Genomic DNA, 20,278 nt, shown 5'->3' with positions numbered 1-20,278 from the left:
ACCATTATTACTATTTACTATAAAGGAAAAGTAGAGAGCACTAATGGAGCATAACACATTGGGGAAATAAACTAGTATAGAAAGTCACTTCCTTGAGGAAGTGACATTTTAAGTTGAAACAAGAAGGATAAGGAGGAGTGAACCAACTACAGAATACAGTTTATAAGAAGTGGGGCTGGATGAGGAACAGATTGTCCCATGAAGAAGAAACAGCACCATCACTAATGCAATTACATTGGCTAGAAGAAATGACTCACCATTAACAAATATGGAACTCTTTACAACATGGCTTTATATCCTACTAACAATTCCAACCTAGGCTTCATTATCATCTTTTTTCCCATACATTTGTTTATTGATAATATATTTATTGTAAGGTTTTACATATATATTTAGAACTTTCCTGGATTTATTTTTTAAATAGTAGGACATATGCCATGTTTAGAAAACCAATACATTTTTTAACACAGTTTTTGGATAAAATTAAATATATTCTCTAATTTAAATGTCAGTAGATTGTATTTATGATGTTAAAATCTGATCTTAAAAGCTGAGCACTTCCCTTTTTTTGTACGTATAATCATCAGAAATACCTTAGGCTACTTCTTCCTATATGCAGCTTTGTGGTGTGAGATTTCAGATCTCTGACAACCTTTTTCTTTCAAGTTCAGAAGCAAAGGTTGCCTTGGACTTTCAATGGGACTGGCAAGTTCCCAATAAGAAAAAGTTTTCAGTCTCTTTTGTAGTTTACCCTAACCTTCTTGACCTTCTAAATTTTTGAACAGTCAGGCCTGTTGCTTGCTTTGCAGGCTCCCTGAAATTTTATGACCTCATCCTAGACACAGATTGTCCTTTCTTAAAAGACCTTAAACATCTTCTACAACATAACATTTTACAACACATTTAAACCAAATATATCAAGACTACCAAACAGAGATAAAAAGTAGTTTCCCTACAACTCATACATGCTGTCACACAGTTTTTCAACCTCTCAGTTCTGTATTGTTTCCTTGCCCTCAATTCAATTCAGTATTTTTATTTTTTTCAAGTCAGCTTATTCTGTAAATTATTTGTCCAAAGGATTCATGCCTGCCTCTGAGAATTCTATACAAATACCTATCAAAGGGGGAATCCTAGAATGCCTCTCTTTTCTCAATGCTAAGCAAATTTCCTCACATGCCAACTCCTTAAAACAGTAGCTTGGCCAAATCCCAGCAGTGATACTTGGTAAATATATGACCTTGAGAATGTCAATCAACTGCTTTAAGACACAGCTACTTGTATCGAAGCAACAATAACTACCTAGAAGTGTTATTATAATAACTGAGAATAGCTATATAAAGTCTTTGCATGGTGTTTGGTACACAATAAGTGCCTAATAATTTTAGATGTTGTTATTGTCACTTCAATGTTCATGTACTTCTTGATATCTCACCAAAATTCCATTATACCTCTTTTGACTATAAGCTGTATTTGGTTGTTGTCTAACACTCCATCTGCTACATATAGATAATGAATCTGCATTAAATGGATTAATCTGATGAAAGAAATAGGATTTATGAGTTACTGACTTGTTTCATGGAATGTAAGCAGAAAACTTTGATTTCTTGTTGTTCTTTCAATTACTTTTGTTGGAAAAGATTTTTAAAAGCTTAATTCCATTATCTTTCATGCCAGAATAACAAGGTATCATGTTCATTAATCGATAATAAATTCAGATGAGTTCTGTTTAATTCACATTCTAGTAAATTCATGACAAATGAGTGGTGAGTTGGAGAGCAATATGGGTTCTGAGGATCAGAGAGACTCATTTCATGGAGGATATGCCCAGCTGAGGCTCTCTGGAATAGCAGCATGGTTAAACAAGGACTAACTCTAAATGTATAAAGGGAAGAGTTTACCTTATTTGAGTTCAGAAAAGACCAGTGCTGCCCAAGCAGGGGAGAAGGTGAGTTTCAGAAAAGGATTAGGTATCGCTGAGAAAGTGTTAATTTAGCAAACACACACTTTAGCCAGAGTGTTGTCAGCACCCTGAGAACTCTCCATGGTGCTGACACAAGAAGCCTACACCTTACTCATTGAACAAGCCTTGACACTTTAGCAGCTGAAACTTGATTTCCATCCATCCATCCATCCATTCATCCATCCAAGAAAAGATGTATTGATACAGGAACTGTTTCATTTCCAGATACAGCAATAAACAAGGTGAGCAAAGACCAAGTCTTTCTATAATGTATATACTCATATACAAATGTCCCCTCTTCAGTCTGCCAGAAAGTTGGTTCTCTATAGACAAATATCAGCATATTTTACTGTGGCTTTTACCTACTTATTGCCATACTTCACTATATATGCTCTACCACCTAGAAAGTCCTAAAGATACCATTTCCTTCAAAACAGGGAATTTCTCCATCACTGTAGATTCTTGGAATTTATAGCTTCATAAAAATCCTGTATCCCTTTAAACTTTAGTAACATAGAGCTCAGCAAATACCAGAAACAATCTGTAAGCATTAGAAATATTTAGTACAATATAAGATTGCTATATGACATAACCACATACAGTATATTCTCATTTCATATCCTACTACAAATGAAAAGTGACTGCTGAAGACATGGAAATAAACTGAATGTAATGGTGAACATGACTGAAGTTCATATCAACCGTGGAAAGAAAATTCAATTTGTATAAATGCCATTTACAAATTGTTTCAATCATATGTACATGCTAAGTTATTAGTGCTTAAAAGGTCATAGAAACATAGATTTTGAGCTGGAAAATATCCTAGAAATTATTTAGACTTTTAATTTGTATCATGCCACTAATTTATGGTGTGACACAGGGAAATGTGCTTAGCCTTGGTGGCTCTTGATCTCCTCATTTAATTACACTAGATGGCTAGGAACTCTTCTTGCACTAAAAGTATGTTCCCACTCATTGCTTTGTTGAAGAAAAGGAATCTGAAGTTCATGGTGTGGCATACTCAAGGTCAAATGGCAAATTTGTGGCAAAGTTGACATTAGAATTGAAGGTTGAAGGTTAATAATTATTATTTTTTCTTTCTTTCCTCTTTCTTTTCTTTCTTTCTCTCTCTCCTTCTTTCCTTCCTTCCCTTCCTTCCTTCCTTCCTTCCTTCCTTCCTTCCTTCCTCCCTCCCTCCCTCTCTCTCTCTCTCTCTCTCTCTCTCCTCTCTCTCTCTTCCTTTCTTTCTCACAGAGTCTCATTCTGTCACCCAGGCTGGAGTGCTCTGGTGCAATCTCAGCTCACTGCAACCTTCACCTCTCAGGCTCAATCAATTCTTGTGCCTCAACCTTCCAAAGAGCTGGGATTACGGGCATGTATCACCATGCTCAGCTAATTTTTGTATTTTTAGTAGAGACAGAGTTTCACAGTGCTGGCCAGGCTGGTCTTGAACTCCTGGCCTTAAGTGATCCACCTGCCTTGGCATCCCAAAGTGCTGGGATTACAGGCATGAGCCACCATGCCTGGCCAGTAATTTTTTTCACTGCCAATGTTCAGAAGTCACACAAGGACTAAATAAAAGTTCAGCAGATGGGAGTGTCTAGCTTACTCTAAATTCCTCCTTCAGCTGGTTAGCTACTGCAGGGCAGAGATGATATCATATTTTCTTCTCACATAATCTAATGCTATGCACATTGTTGGATTAAACAGCTCATGAAATATTTATTGAACTAGTAAGTGAAGATACACATGACTGAATAACTGATTATAAAAATAAGAGAAAACCTTGTATTGGGTTTCCACCATATATTATCCACTGCACCAGTGAATTTTAAATTTTATTTTTCATCCCATCCTTACAACAACTCTAAAAAGTTGAAATTATTCTTCTCATTTTTAGTTATAAAAAATGAGGCTTGAATATGTTAAATGACTTACCCAGCTCCCTACAACCAGGAAACAGAGAAGAGAGAATTTAAACCTGGCTGTGTCTGACTCAGGAAGATATTCCAATTCTCCTCTGGTTCACTAAGTGCTTGAATGAATGAATAAACATATGAAAGAATGAGTTAGTGTTCTGCTGTCATTTGCTTCATGTGTTGTAGACCATATTGTCAAAGGTTTTATTTACAGAACTTGGTGTGATGCCACAGATGTGCAGAATTTTAATAAAGCTGTTTCACAATAAGACATTACCACACTGATATTCTTGAGAGTCAAAGCCTAATGATTTCAACTGTTTGGTGTTGCATTTTATTGGACCAGAGCATGTAGTCCTTGGATGTTCACTTTCTGTCCTCAGAGAGATGAAGATAATGGTAGTCTATCCTGGGAAGGAGCACAATGTCACTCTGGTGACATGTTCAGGTCTCCACTAGCCACTTTTTTGCCTTGGTCTTTCATTGGTTTGTTCTCATCTCATCCAGTGTTGTGCTGGTAAATGTTTAATGACTGTCTTTCTGAAAAAAAAAATAAACTCGATTTTGTTGCATTTACCAATTGTGTTGGTGTAAACATCCTCACCACAGCATATTTTCAGGCTATCAACATGCCATCACTGAACAAAGAGTTGGGAAAAGATGTTAACAGTCAACTCTTATGATGCCACGTGAGCTGGCTCCAGCGCATCACGGATCTAATTCCATAGTCATCCCTGTGGGTGGTACTAATTGTTGAAATCCCTGGAAAAACACACCGGAGATGGGCTGTGGCATGCAGCCAGGAAAACTTGGCCAGGTTCATGTGTGCACCAAGACAATTATATAAATGTTTCAGCTGTAGCATCTTCTCCACTTTCCTCCTCCTTCCCTGTCACTTGGGAGAAACAATTCTTCTTATCAACACATCCAGAAAAGCTTTAGGGAATGATAACCAACGCTTCGACTCCATAACTCTGTCCAGCTCTACAGATTTGACTCAGAAAGGAGAGACTTCTTTAAAAGAAGCTAAGCTACTTTTGACATATCCAGATCTAAATGTATATAGGGCTTCAGGGTTTAGTTTTTCCATGACTTTCCCCAAATTCTAATTCCTGATGGGAAGCAAAGAGTGGAGAAAGTTCTAATTGTTCTTTTAGGGAGTTAGATGCTCTCCAAAACAGGTGGACCCATCTACTTGTGAGAACAGATGTTCTCAAAGTCTTTGGATCCTTACCTTTTAAAGACCTCTCTTCATATTACCTTCCCAACCTCATCCCCTGCCACTCTCCCAGTGCTCTGCCTGCACCTCATTCTCCAGATGGCAGCACAACTAAATTGCTCTCTGGGTCCTAGAATCATTCTAAACTTTTCTCTTTTTCAAAAAATCAAGTTCCCTCTGCTAAAGCACCCTCCATACTCATAGTCCCTACTGATTTTACAAAGCTGAGCTAAAAGGTCATCTTCTCCATGACGTATCTCCTGAAATCCCCATCTAGAATACATTTCTCCCTGTTCTTCAGGCTTGAGGCACTTTGTTAATGCATTGTTCTTGATTTATACTACACTGTGTTTTTGATAATAGCTATATATGAGCAGATTCTTTTTATGCCTGTGAGAATGTAAAATCCATGAAGGCAAGAACATTGTGCAATTTGTCTGTGATTTCCCATAATACTTAACACACCGACTTATGAGTTGCAGAATTAAGAAAATCTTGCTTGAATTGAATCTAATGAATTGAACTAAATTTTACAAAGTAGATCTGAGTTAAGCCCCATGAAACTATATTTAGGGATCTTATGTTCCTATTTCAATTTTCCACCTGTAGACAGTCCTATCCACTTATGCCTTCAGTGACTTATAAGAGAAAGGTGCTTTGCTGGGCATTGCAGTGGAAAGAATATAGGAATAGATATGATCTCTGGCCCTAAGGAATTTACTTTCTAGCAGGGGAGATAAACTTTCAATCATTAACTCAAGTTTTAATCTGGTTTTTAGTCAACAAAAAACTCTGATGATTCTGTAGAAGAAGTCATCCATTCTACTGAGAAGAAGTAAGAAGAAATTAAATGAGTAGGATTGTGGAAGGTAGATGATTAAAGGGTGGGAGGCATTTCAGGTGGAGAGAAGAGCTGAACTCTAGTCAAAAGGTAAAACTTTACATGGGGATGTTTGGGGAATAATTTTGAGTATAAGCAGAGTAAGCAATGGAAAGAGGCATGCTGCTGGAGATGTGTTGGAATAAGAGAGTAAGACCAGGGTATCCTAGAATTCAGATACCTGGATGCTGCACAGTTGTTGGTGATCCAGTTTTTCTAGATCTGCCAAATATTTAACTTGAGTTCTTATGTAAGTGAATAAAAGGGGAACAACTAGAATTGGTATATACAATCGTTTCAAGAAGCATCGGGAGGAAAATTCCCTTCTTCCTTCCTTCTTGTATTATTCTTTGTCTCTTAATTACATGTCAGGCATTATGCTGAATTTTAAAGATAGCAAGAAAAGTGAAACAGACATCTTGAACCTCCCTCCTTGCTCCAACAAAGTTTACAGTCTGGTGATAGTTCCAGACAAGGAAAGAACAATGACTTTGTAGAGGAACAAGGCCATGACATATGGAAGCACAGAAGGCTATGACAGTAGGTGGGAGGGCCCATTCGTCTGTTCAGGGCTAGGGGGAGGGGGTCAGGAATGCCACCTGTGGGAGGAAAGGTGTTTGGGCTGAAAGTGTAGGAAATAAAAAGAAGCCCCTGATCTCCCATTAAAAGGAAAAAGACATTTTCAAGGGGAAGAAACTGCCTGTGAAAGGGACAGAGGCATGCGAGGGCATGGTGCCTTCAGCGAACCTGCACGTGGGTGGTATGCCTAGAACCCAGGACACGAGGCGAATAGAGGCAGAAGATGAGGTGATAGAAATAAACACCGTTTTGTCAAGACAATTAAACTAACAAAATTGGCAACTGAGTCATCCCCCATCTCTTGCCTCCTGTGACCCAGGGACAGAAGATTGCCTTCCTGACTCAGGATCTGTAAGTATTTACTCTTTGAACTCGTTTCCTACGGTGGTGTTTAATTGAATCTGTGCCTTCTGTTTGAAGGAGCAGGGGCTATCCTAGGCCCTGGATGCTGAGGAGAACACAAAGGCAGGCTCCCAGCACATGACTGATGGTCAGGCAGGCATTAACTGTGCACAGGTTAGATAAACCACCAAGGGTGGCAGCCAGTGTAATCAAGCTTCCTGTGTGAGAAGTTCACAGGATCACAGGTGATCTCCTGGGTCACCATCAGACAACCAGATCTTAGGCTGCCCACCAGTTAAAAGAAGCATCCCGTGAAGGGCACACTGTAAACACCCACACCCAGCTCCACTTTATTTCCCATTTGGGAAGGGTTGCTAGACGTTCTACTACTGGAATCCCAATTTAGCTGGGGGCTCTTAGATCAGGACCCAAATGCCCATTCTCTGTTGATGTTTAGTAGTCATCTTGAACTTACACCCAAAACAGCACTCTTTGTCTTCCTCACCCAACCCTGACCTTCCCGCGGCATCCCCTGACTCAGTTAATAATAACTCAATGTGTTCCATTGTTCAGACTGAAAAATTTGGAATGATCTTTGACTCCACTCTATTTTTTGCATTCTATTCTCAGCAATAAATTCTGTTGAGCGTATACTCTTAAATATATCCAGAATCTGATCACTGTTCATCATCTTCGTCTCTTACCTCCATGGTCCAAGCCACTACCAACCTTTGCCTAGATTAGAGTAACAGGACCTTTGAACACTCCTGAATCAATTCACCACACAGCAGCCAGAGTGGTCCTATTCAAATGCAGGTCACAGCATGTTGCTTCTGTACTCAGAATCTCCCAAAGACTGTCCATCTTCCTCAGAGTAGAATCTGAAGTCCATATTATCCTATACAAGGCCCTGGGGACCACCATGCCCCAAAACTTCTTCTTCTCAGCTTTATTCTCCTACTCCCCTTCTTTCTTACTCTCCATCTTGGCCCCACTGCCAGTGCTAAATAAGCAGCATATTAGGCCAGGCGCAATGGCTCACACCTGTAATCCCAGTACTTTGGGAGGCTGAGATGGGTGGATCATGAAGTCAGGAGTTCAAGACCAGCCTGACCAACAGGGTGAAACCACCCATCTCTACTAAAAATACAAAAATTAGCCAGGTATGGTGACATGTGCCTATAATCCCCGCTACTCAGGAGGCTGAGGTAGGAGAATCACTTGAATCTGGGAGGTGGAGGTTGTAGTAAGTAGAGATTGCGCCACTGACTCTTTTATCTCCGTCTGCCTGGAACACGTCCCTCGGATACTGACATGGTTTATTCTCCCATCTCAAGGTGGATGCTCAAATGTCACCTTCTCAGAGAGGCCTCCCCGACCACACTGTGTATAATGAAACTCCACCCATACTCCCAGCTTAGCACTCTACATGCTTTGTACATCATTCTTTTCCCCTACACCAGCATCTATCATCACCTCATAGAGTCATATAATTTACCTGCTTATTTGACTACTGCAGCACTGTCTCATAGAAATTTTCAGAATGATGAAGATACTCTATATCTATATTGTGCAAAAATGTAGCTGCTAGTGTATGGCTATGGAACACTTGAAATCTGGGTTGTATGACTGGGGAAATGAATGTTTAATTTTATTTAATTTCAATTAATTTAAAATAAAATGCCACATGTAGCTAGTGGCTACTGTATTCCACAGTGCATGTTTAGTGTCTACCCCAGTAGCATGTAAGCTTCATGAGGGTGGAGATTTTGCATATTTTGTTCACTGCTATCTTCCCAATACCTAAAAATATGCCTGGCTACTAAAGAAATACCTGTTGAGTGACTGAATGAATATGCATGAGATTTCTACACAGCATCTCATTCAATCCTAATGACAGTTTTGTGGGTTGGGTGCTATTTTCATTCTCTTGTACTGAAAGGTAGGCAGTGTCTTGCTCAAGATCACCCAGCTAGTCACAAGAAGATAAGCTCTGAACGCAGGGATATCTGAAGTGCAGACATTTTGCTTGTCTGGAGTTGGGCCAGATGTTCTCTGTGGTCCTTTCTTACTCTGAGAGTCTGTGTTTCTCTAAGAATTTCCTCCCTTGAAAGGCAATGGCAGCACATAGATTAGTGTTAATTAGATTGATGGGCCTTCTTATCCAGTCACTTGTCAATGGCTCAGAATCCATAGTTCTTTAGGTAGAGGGAGCACAGAGCCTCTTTCCACCCAGCCTCTCCCACCCTCTATCCCCATCCCGGCTCCCATGGCTCACCGGTCTCTGGGTCGCAGAGCTGCTCACAGGCATCTGTCGTCCTTTGTCCACAGAGGTCCCTCACCCATGGGGAGGTGGCATTGATCTGGTAATACAGGGAAAGCTTGGCCGGGTTTAACCAGTCGGAGATGTCCAGGTAGCTCCCTTCACTCACCACGAAGCTGCTTCCTATGGGTGAACAGAGAGATGACTACTTTCTCACTGATTTTAAGGTCTTAGCTGATGCTACAGGAACACAGAGAGGTGCGTACGAGCCACATCCCCCGGGTCATCTGATCTCATTTGTCTAAGCGCACTTGCAATGTGCCCGTCATGGTGTTGCAAGCCCATAGGGAGATAGAGGCAGATCAAACATGGGAGAGAATTTAGCCTAGTGATGAAAGATAGGCCCTTAGGACTGAGAGGGAAGTAGGGTCAAATTCAGGATCTGCCTTTAATAGGCATTGACTTTGGGCAAGTCACACAATGCCCCGGGTCTTGGTTACTTCCTCTGTAAAGGAGAATATTAATGGAACTTACCTCATGGAGTTGATAAGGGAATGAAATAAATTCATGTAGATAAAATGCTTAGCTGGCACCTGACTTATCCTAGGAAATAATGATTAAATACTAAATTTCAAAGGAAATGAAAAAAGCTAATGTCCCTGTCACTCAGATGTCTCCTCTGGAACAGGGGTCATTGATACCCACAGGGGCCAGGAGGCTAACATCAATAGGAGAGACTGGCTGAGTGTGAAGGCAATAGCATCCAGGTCTCCTCACAAAGCTTGTGTTGTTTTTGTGTTATTATGAGAAAGACAGAAAGATAGAGAGAGACAGACCAAGATAGAGAAAACAGAGACAAAGTGAGATTTCCAAAGAAATCCCCAGCACCTCTAAGGAAAAGAGCAGCGCCCACCCAAGAAAAAAAATGCCCTGATGTTGCAGAACAATAGGGAGAAGGTGGGGTTTGACACACAAGGAACACTGTAGGCCCCATTAAAATGAAGCAGCTATGATACAGCTCCAGCAGCTCTTGCCACATGGAACTAAAGGCTAATGGCACCAGATCTTCAGATTTTCTTCAGGAGAAGCTAAATATTAATATTTTTATTCTAATCAACCAATTTTTCAACATTTATGATGGCTAACATTTCTTCTTGAGTGCTTGCGTAGGCCAATATTTGCTCTAAAATGTTCCTTATTATCCCACGTATATGTGGAAACATACATATATGTATATATTACATATAAATGTATAATAATCTATAGATAGATATTCCACACACATGCACATGTACACACACATATATATACACACATACTTTTTTTGGGAGGCGAGAAACAGAAGCTCATTCAGGATGGCTGCATACAAGTTGCAAATGGTGAGTGTATGTATGTATAGCAATAAAACAAAACAAAGATAGAATTTCACAGTGGGAAAAATATGTACCCACACAGGACCAGGCTTCACAAAGCTGGGCAGGGAGCATGAGTCTAGATTGATGGCAGATCTAGAGACGGCAGCAGCAGGAGACTTTAAATTGTGTTTTATAATTAACATGACTCAGCTTCTCACCTTGTGTCTACCTCACTGTCAAGTAAAAACAAAGAAACAAATCTTTCTGTGAGTGCAATTCAAGTTCTCCAAAGACAGACTCAGTTAATAAGAATCAAATGGGTTCTATGGAGGCCTCTCTGTCAGGTCACATCTGACTCTGCTGGCTGACCTATGGTTGGACTCCTCTTGACTCTGGTGAAAAGCTGTGGTCCAATGAGCAATGGCCAGAGAGGCGGGATCACATCAGACCACACCTGGCTGACTGAGCATCTAAGACTGTGGGAGGAGAAGTTTCCCTGGAAATAGTAAGGGTATGATCGGCAATGATTAGCTTCTCTAATTCACACAAATCATATGATTTCTGTCATCCTATGCAGTAAATCCCTAAGTAAAGGCACAGTGGACAACATAATTTTGGTGCAAAAGAAAGAGGCATCTTTGTGAAGTAGGGGGAATAGATAGTATCAGGACTGAGATAATGAAATGACCACATTTCAAGTTGGCCCTAAAGTCCTTGGCAGCTAAGGCAAAAAAGGAAGGAGTCTGTTGGATTCCATATTTCAAATTTCTGGCAGAAGAAGATATGCAAATCTATCTGCAAAGCCATATTTCCCCCCCTGGAAATAAGCCCAAGCAGAAACATGTCACATGGGTCCTTGAGGAAGGCACAGAACATCAGTATCAACTACAGATTTTTCTTTTAAAAAGCACAGTCATGCTGTTTAAATGGATAACTCTTGTATTTATTCTCACTAAAGACTGAAAGATGGATATTGAATTGTGTCCCAGGACTGAGTTTGGTTAATCCCTCTACTTCAGGAAAGTTACACAGTGCAGTGATAAAGAGAATAGAATCAGCAAGATATGAGCTCATATCCTCACTTTTTTACTTACCAGCTCTACAAACTTGGTCAAAAAAACAAACCCTCAGTTATCCTATATGAAAGGTGTGATACCAAGTCCCCTTTCATAGGTTGATATAAAGATTGCATAAGACAATGCATTTGTCTTAGGTCTGAATCACCAGAAAACAGACTCGGAGGCAGACACAAGCATTCAGGATATTTTGAGGTACATATTCTTGTAAGAGGATGAGCAAAGTGGGATTGGGCAAAGGGAGAGGTCAAACGAACACACGGCAAAGCCCTCAGCTGATCCCATGGGGGAGCTCTGGGGCTGGGATGGTCCTTCAGTGATGTTCCAAATCAAGACAAAGATGTCAGGACTTTCTATCCCCACATCAGCCAGTTATAAGCTATGAGCTGTCCCTGGAGAGGGGACGTAATCTTGTGTGGAGTGGTCCCTTTCAATGGAAGGCATTACTCAAAAAATGACTCAGCTGAGAGTGGTCAACCATCCACATTTCTGGCAGCTGGGGAATAAGTGCCTAGGTGCTGATTGGAAACCTGAGGGCAGCATCACAATGTCCACTACAAGCTCTGTGAAATCTCAAGGAACAGGAACTATTTTGATTATTATTTTCAATTCTTATGAACTTAGAAGCTCTAAATGCAATACCAGTAAACAGATTTCTCTCAATTATGAGAAATATGAGTCTCCATGGAAGAGACTGGCTTAAAAAAGCAGGTATAATAAATGGAAAGTTTGTGTCATCCCAAATTCCTGTGTTGAAACCTAATCCCCAATGTGGTGATACTTGGAGGTGGGGCCTTTGGGAGGTGATTACATGGGTGGAGCCTCTAAATGGAATGAGTGCCCTTAGCACAGAGACTCCAGAGAGTTCCCTCACTCCTTCCACCATGGGAGGACACAGGGAGAAGTGGCCATTTGTGAATAAGGAAATGGACCCTTATCAAACACTTAATATTTTAGCACCTTGATCTTGGAATCTGCAGTCTCCAGCACTGTAAGAAATAAATTTCTGTTGTTTATAAACCAACTGCTATAGTAGGCTGGACAAACTAAGGCAGCAGTTTATCCTTAATGTCTTTAAAAAGATATTATGCAGAGTTACACAGTTGGTTTAATGGCAGAAGGGAGTTACTATCCTTTGAATGTCCTCTGTTCATTCGTGGCATGAATGTGATATGTATTCTGCTCACTTAATCCTTACAACAGCCTTGCAGGATAGGTATTTCTTCCAATTGAACATGAAGTTCAGAGAGAAATTGACATGGTCAAATTTGCACAACCAGTAAGTGGTCAAAGTGGAACTTAAACCAAGATTTTTCAGCCTTCGAAGCTGGAACATTTGCCTTTTTTCAAGCTATCTTGAGGCTTAGGGGTTTTGGTCAGTTGCTTTTTATGGTCCTTTTCCTCTGTCTATAGTAGTCTGTGAATTCTTCTATAGTGCATATCATGTAGAGTTGGAGGGCTTTTGCTTTCTCTGATACACTGTGATTTCCTACAGAGAAGAGATCATGACTCATTAGTCCTTATCAATCCAACTCTCAGTAAAATGCCTGATACATACTAGGACCTTAGTGAATGTCAAGTGCATTAATGAAATCAGAGTTCCATGCTTGACTAGAGGGAAGTTCAATTCACTTCATCATGGAATTGTGAAGCAGAAGTGTGTGAAGTGTGTGAAGCTGAGTGTGAAGGCAATAGCATCCAGGTCTCCTCACAAAGCTTGTGCTGTTTTTGTGTTATTATGAGAAAGACAGAAAGATAGAGAGAGACAGACCACATTGATCCCACAGTTTAATTTTTCCATCCTGTGAGAGTCAGAATATAAGACTAGCCCTTCAGAATCTCCCCAGTTCCAAACTAAATGTCGAACATCACTATTGTGGCTCCGGAGCTCTTGTTCACTGAATGGGCTCATGATGTGTATGGCAAAAGTAGAGAGGGAGGTAGAGAAACTCAGTGAGAAGGGTCAAGGATGTGTGGCAGGGAGGTGCCATATCAGAGCCTGAAAAGAAGTAACTTTGTGCCAAATTTAATGTAATCATTTACCCAACGTTGATTAAATTCCTTCCTGTGTAAGAAATAGACAGAGAGACTAAGAAATGGGCTGAATCCATTGAGAAAATTAGGGATAAAACAAGGGAGATCAAATATCTGCCCAGATATCTTTAGTACAACCTAGAGTGTGGTAAGAATTGCCTGAAAAATATAGGCATTGTCTTTGGATATAAGGGAGAGGAAAAAGGAGGCTCAAAGAGGAACACTGAAGAGTTGGCCTTTAAGCTATACCTTGAAGGATGCAAAGGAGACCATGGCATAATGAACTGTTTCCTCCAGAGTAAGTGGTTACCTGTGTGGCGTTTAACGCTTAAGGCTAGACTCCAAAACTGGCCTGCACTACTCTTAATCTCTTTACTACTTGCAAGGCATGCCACTCAAGTAGCACCTATATGTGCTGTGGTAGAGTGTCATTCATTCACTCCGATATGGCTATGTGCCAAGCCCTGCAGCAGGCTCTGGTTGAGAACGTCTGCCTACTGAGAACTTATAGCCCAGGAAGGAAGATCAGATATGAAAAATCTAAGGTAAAGCATGACTGTCTGCTCCCCTCCCCCTGCCCCTCACTTGCCTTACTTATTTGCCCATCTAGATTGTGCATTTCTTGAAGGCAAAGCCGGGCTTCATTTAACTCTACTATCACTGCCGTGCTTAGGGTAAAGTCAAGGTTGGGTGTGGGCATGTGAGAGAGAACAAGAGAGAAAGAGAGCACTAAGTTTAAGGCATGTCTAGCAGAGCTCTCTGAATAAATTCCATTTATTTGGGAATACAAACTACACAGAAAAAGAATAAAAGGCACTATTCCATGTGTCTCATGTTTTTCTAGTTTTTCTTTGGACCCTCGTTTTATTTTTTGGCTTTAAAGTGTCCTCCCCACTTTACTAACTGTTCTGAGTTCCTTACTACACTCAAATAGATCTCCCCAGAGAGCAATGACTCTGAAATAAATCTCTGCCAAAATTTCAACTTCAAAATGTCATGTTTCCTTATTTTTAAATATATATATATATGTTTTTTTCTCCCACTTACTTATGGGAATATACATCATCTAATTAGCCAAATGGATTTTCAGTTCAGCCCAATCATTTCGTTATCTAGCATCTGAAGCCCAGCGTTGCTCAGGGGACTGCACGGGCACGGAGGTCCTCATTAACTCTGATCTTCAATTACATTGATTATCAGCTTGCTTCTGTAATTGTGCAGCATAGATCAGGGGTGAGCTGGGGAGCTCAGGCCACTCTGTAGTATACTCTGAAAAGCCAGAGGCACAGCCACAAAAGAAACAGAAGGCTACAGATGAGAACTAAAAATACCACGGAAGGAGGTATCACCAGACAAAATTGCCTGGAGAGCCAGACAGCAGCTGCAAATCCCTTTCATTACACCTCGCATCATGAAATAGACCTCTGAGAACCATGGACAGGAGATTTCAAAAGAAGGCTGTGGTCACAGTGGCAAATGGTGAGCACAGTAATGAAAGACTGTGTGGCTAAAAGATGGTCTTTACAAATGAAGCATAGAGACTGTTTTAGCCAAAAGTTTTCGTTTTTATTTTCCCTCTTTCTTTGGGTAAAAATAATTAAAGATTCCCTTCCTTCTGTTACATCATGAATACCACGGGTCCTAGCTGTCTTGGACCTGGGAGAAACATCTTCCTGGGAACAAGATGAAAAACAAACTGTGTGATGAAGCAGGAATGAAGATCATATCTACTATCAGCCCGACAGACTCAAGAAGAACATGCCACTTTTACCCTTCTCCCAGGTCCACAGAGCCCCAAGTCAGGCTTGAATACATTCCACCACCTACCATCAACAGAAAACTATATAAGGGGTGGGTGATCGACTGCAAAAATGTGGTTAAAAACAAGCTCGAGGGTTTTTGAGTATGGGCAGAGGCAACCTGGATAGCTGGGAGCAAACAGTCTCTGAGAGCAACCACTCTGGAGGAACATTATTGTGGGGGTGGTTCTCTTACAAGGATCTTCGAGAGTCCTCCTCCGGTTATCTCTGTCTTCACTTCCTGACCTTCCACTCCCAGCTCTCTTTTCCTCTGCCATCTTCTGTCCTTTTGCCTTGAATCAACCCCAACCTTTTTCTGTTCCTCTGTATGGTTCCTACTCATTACGGATTGGACTGTGTTCTGCCCCAAATTCATATGCTGCAGTTCTAACCTCTAGTGTCTCAGAATGTGACTGTCCTTGAAGATAGGGTCTTCAAAGAGGTAATTCAGGTTAAATGAGGTCATTAGGGTGGGTCCTATTTCAATATAATTGATGTCCTTGTAAGAAGAGGATATTGGGGCACAGGTACACATAGAGGAATGACCATCTGAGGACACAGGGAGAGGACAGCCATCTACAAGCCAAGAAGAGATGCCCCAGAAGAAACTAGCTCTGCTGACACCATGATCTCAAACTTCGAACCTCCAGAAATATGAGAAAATAAATTTCTGTTGCTTAAGCAACTCAGGCTGTGAAACTTGTTTTATGGTAGCCCTAGAAAATTACCTCTGTCTTATTTCTTTTTGTTTGTTTGGTTGGTTTTTTAATTTAATTTAATTTTATTTTATTTATGTTTTTGAAACGGCTCTAACTTACCCAGGCTAGAGTGCAGTGGTGCGATCATGACTCACTGCAGCCTCGACCCTGGCTCAGGTGATCCTCCCACCTTAGCCTCCCAGGTAGCTAGGACTACAGAGACACTACAGTACCACCATACCTGACTAATTTTTTGTGTTTTTTGTAGAGACAGGATTTCAACATGTTGCCCAAGCTGGTCTGAAACTCCTGGGCTCAAGCGATCCACCTGCCTTGGCCTCTCAAAATGTGGGGATTACAGGTGTGAGCCACTGCCCTTGGCCACCTCTGACTTATTTGACAGCAAATATCTCAAGCTTGCCATTTGCTCCACTTAGTAACCTTTATTTTGTGCTTGGGATACCTATGAATAACTTCTCAGAATAAAGCTTTCAAACGTATAAAACCAAATTTATAGTATAGCAAATGTCATCAATAAGTGAAGCACAGTTCTATCGATGGATCCCCTGGAGGTTCATGGAGCTCAAGATAAAAACCCAAGTCTGACCTAAGCTATTTTCATCCACTCCCCAGATACCAAGTCAGGTGTCTTATCTGGTTCCAAACACTTCCAATATCACTGGATGGACAGAGGGATTATAATACCCATAAAGTGTGTGAATCAGATGGAAATGACAAAGCAAAGAAAGAAGCTAAGAAAACGCTGAGATGTTCCAGTGGCTATTTTAAAGACAGTCAACCTCTTTCTGTTAATTTTACATGAAAGTACTTTTTTTTCTTTTCATGCTCTGAAGAAGATAGCAACTTGGTTAAGATTGGGGTTTCCTGGAATCGTTACACAACAGATTAGAATTTTATGGTGCTATGATAGCTATGTATCTAATTTTACAGACTATCAGAAAACTTTGAGTCTCTCTAGTCCAGAGTTTCTCAACTTTTAATATTTTTATCAAGTGTTTTTAGACATTTTTTCCTAACCACCTCCCACCCATGAAATTTTAATACCAGAGATATATTGTATATCTGTTTATATACTGTATGTACTGTTTATATACTATGCTTTCACTGTACATAGAGTAAAATATTTTCACCCCCTCCCCAAGATCAATTTTTACCCCTTTAGGGATGTTATGTCCTTATTGAGAATATATGTTATAATCAGACCCTTTTGCAGAGATAAGGAAACTGAGGGTCAAGGAAAGGGGTGGGGGATGTGCCTAAGATCCCCCTGGGATTAGTGAAGTAGCCACAGTTAGAACATGGACTTTGTGATGCTCAACCTCTTCTGGCCATGAGGGAGGTGGGAGTGAGAGAAGTCAACTGACTCTCCCAGAGCCACAGGTGTCAGAGCTAGACCAGAATCCAAGTGCCCTAACTTCTAAGAGCTCAGAGTCTGTGCCAGTATCTTCCACTGACAATCAAGAACCGTCCCGGTGGAGGGGAACTGTCACTGGGCTAGAGCTCCCTCCTGGGAGGAGGAAATGCTAATAACTGTGAGAGGACCACTTCATAGAAGAGGCATTGAGATCTCATCACTGCATATCCCAGAAAAAAGACTATGGAGATGAACAGTCCACTGGGATTTGGGGTATTCTGGGTTAAATATATATATATATATTCTTCCCTACCTCAGACTTGTAATCAAAGTCTGGCTGAAAACACGTTGCCACAGAATTCTACATGCCTTTATGTATCTGCGGTCTTGCCTCAAAGTTGAGTTAGGGGTGTTTGAGTCTGGACAAAAAAGGTTTGAAGTTTTGACATTTCAAAAAAGTATCTTTTCCCCCAAGAACACCGTGGTTTGGTACCAAACTAGGCAACGGGAAAAGAATAAAGTCATGACGTGTTTTCCCATTTTTAAAGAAGAATTTTGGCTACAGGTTGAAAGCAGCTGTTTACTTTTAATTTAATTAATTAATTATTTATTTATTTTATTTTTTGGACTCTTTTTATGACTTCATTGGGAATTTAGGCATCAGACCCAATTTTAGTGTTGGATTTCTTTTTTAACTAAGATCTGTGCTTTTTGAATGAACATGGTTGACGACTACTCCCGAGATCCAGAGGTCATTTAGCTCTGAATTACTAATACTGAAAAATCTCTCTCTGTGTCAGTTGCTCAAGTAAGACATGAACTTAGACGGGAACTTTGACAGGAGTCTAATTGGGACAGATTAAATCTGGCCCAGCCACTGAGTTGCTGTATGATTCTAGAACAAATCACTTAGTCTTGGTAAGCCTCCTCTATTTCTTAATCTGTACAATGTGAATAATGCTTACTTCATAGAGCATCTATGGAAATGAAAAAAGATTCATTTGGATTGCCTATGGATAGTTCCTGGCTAAGGCCTTCATGTTTTGTTATTCTAGGCACAAAATGTACAAGATAAATTACACATTCTATTTACAATCATATATCTGTCTGCATATATAATACCTATTACTATATATTTTGCATGTGTATATACAGTTGATAATTGTGTATGCCCATGTATATGTGCATACACGTTTGTACATACACATAAGCACAGATAATTCTGTCCACACTGTGTCCTATGTAGATGGCACCTCCTGAAATTGTGCAACATGGTGATCCTGCTTGGGACACAGCCAGATATTAGTTTCATTAAAAAAAACAAAGTCACCTTGCTCTCACCTACTCAGGCTAGACTCATTTCTTCTAGGCTGACTTATCCTAGCAGCTTTTCCCCTGATTGTCACAGTTTCCTGGGATGATCTGCATAGGGTGGGAATGAGGGACCCTACTTGAAGACATGTTGCAAGAGTGAGGAACCATTGTAGGGGTCCTAGAAGTATGCCTGGCATATATTAGGTACAATACATTTGGAATGAAAATTTGTGGCTGAGATATGAATAGCTGAAGAAATTAACAAACGAATGAGTGCACCTTGTGGCCTACAGGACCCACCAGCTTCACTATGCTCCCTGCAGCCCCGTTTCCACTTCTTAGGGTCCACCCTTTTTTATGAGATGTGCTTCCTTCTGCCTTTCCCAAGGAATCAGCAGAAACATCAGGAGCTGTTTGGAAAGGACAGCTCACAACTGTGAGGACTAAGAATGACCGTATTAGCAATTCCTCCCCAAATCTCTTTCATGACTACACTGTGGGTTCCATGCCAATTGACCAAATTAGGCATAGGCACCTGCCTGCTTTGTGTCTCTTGTGTCAGCGTGTGTATGTTTGTAAGTGTTCCTGTTTCTCTAGGTCTCTTGCTTTCTGCTCTCTTCTCTTTTGTCTGGAAATGGCTTCACTGGAAAAAGCATAGACCTTGAGGTGGGCACATCTGGATTCAAAAGGTGCCTTGACGATTCATCATTTGAGTGACCCTGGGAAATGCTCGATATTTCTTTTCTCTGCTTCCTCATCTAAAAGAGGGTGAATAGCACTTACCTTGCAGGATTTGCAAGGTAAATGTAAGTCTGTGTATGTTCCTCACTCATTGAATGCACATAGAAAATGGGATTTTTCTGTAATCCCAGCACTTTGGGAGGCCGAGACGGGTGGATCACGAGGTCAGGAGATCGAGACCATCCTGGCGAACACGGTGAAACCCCGTCTCTACTAAGAAATACAAAAAAAAAAAACTAGCCGGGCGAGGTGGCGGGCGCCTGTAGTCCCAGCTACTCGGGAGGCTGAGGCCGGAGAATGGCGTGAACCCGGGAGGCGGAGCTTGCAGTGAGCTGAGATCCGGCCACTGCACTCTAGCCTGGGCTACAGAGCGAGACTCCGTCTCAAAAAAAAAAAAAAAAAAAAAAAAAAAAGAAAATGGGATTTTTCTTTTTACTAATGCCATTGCTTAGAAATACCACTAGAGGGTAGGTGTTGCTTTTAGTCCCATTTTACAGACAAGGAAATTGGAGCTAAAAGAGGTTAAATGTACATGTCCTAAATTGCACAGCTAGGAAACTGACAATGCAAAATTAGAATGCAGGCTACCTGACTCTGACCCCAGAGCTCTGTTAACACATGGCTGCCTTGCATTCTGCTTGCTTCAAGGAAAACCTATCCACATCACTGAGATTTCTGGTTGTTGTATTTATTTTTTGCCTCTGTCAACATACATCGCTCA

The 20,278-nt window shown here is 40.8% G+C and overlaps 1 protein-coding gene across 2 annotated transcripts in view; it reads right to left on the bottom strand.

The window, feature by feature from the left end:
- ASTN2 (astrotactin 2) overlaps positions 1-20,278 on the bottom strand; it is a 981,001-nt gene that overhangs the window by 560,570 nt on the left and 400,153 nt on the right. For both annotated transcript variants that reach the window (XM_025359305.1, XM_025359304.1), the window contains one exon: positions 9,181-9,348. In XM_025359305.1, coding sequence (XP_025215090.1) covers positions 9,181-9,348 — 168 coding nt within the window. The remainder of the gene's footprint in view (positions 1-9,180; positions 9,349-20,278) is intronic.

Source organism: Theropithecus gelada, chromosome 15, assembly GCF_003255815.1.
Source record: "Theropithecus gelada isolate Dixy chromosome 15, Tgel_1.0, whole genome shotgun sequence".
Classification (NCBI taxonomy): domain Eukaryota; kingdom Metazoa; phylum Chordata; class Mammalia; order Primates; family Cercopithecidae; genus Theropithecus; species Theropithecus gelada.
This window is presented reverse-complemented; position numbering and strand designations above follow the sequence as displayed.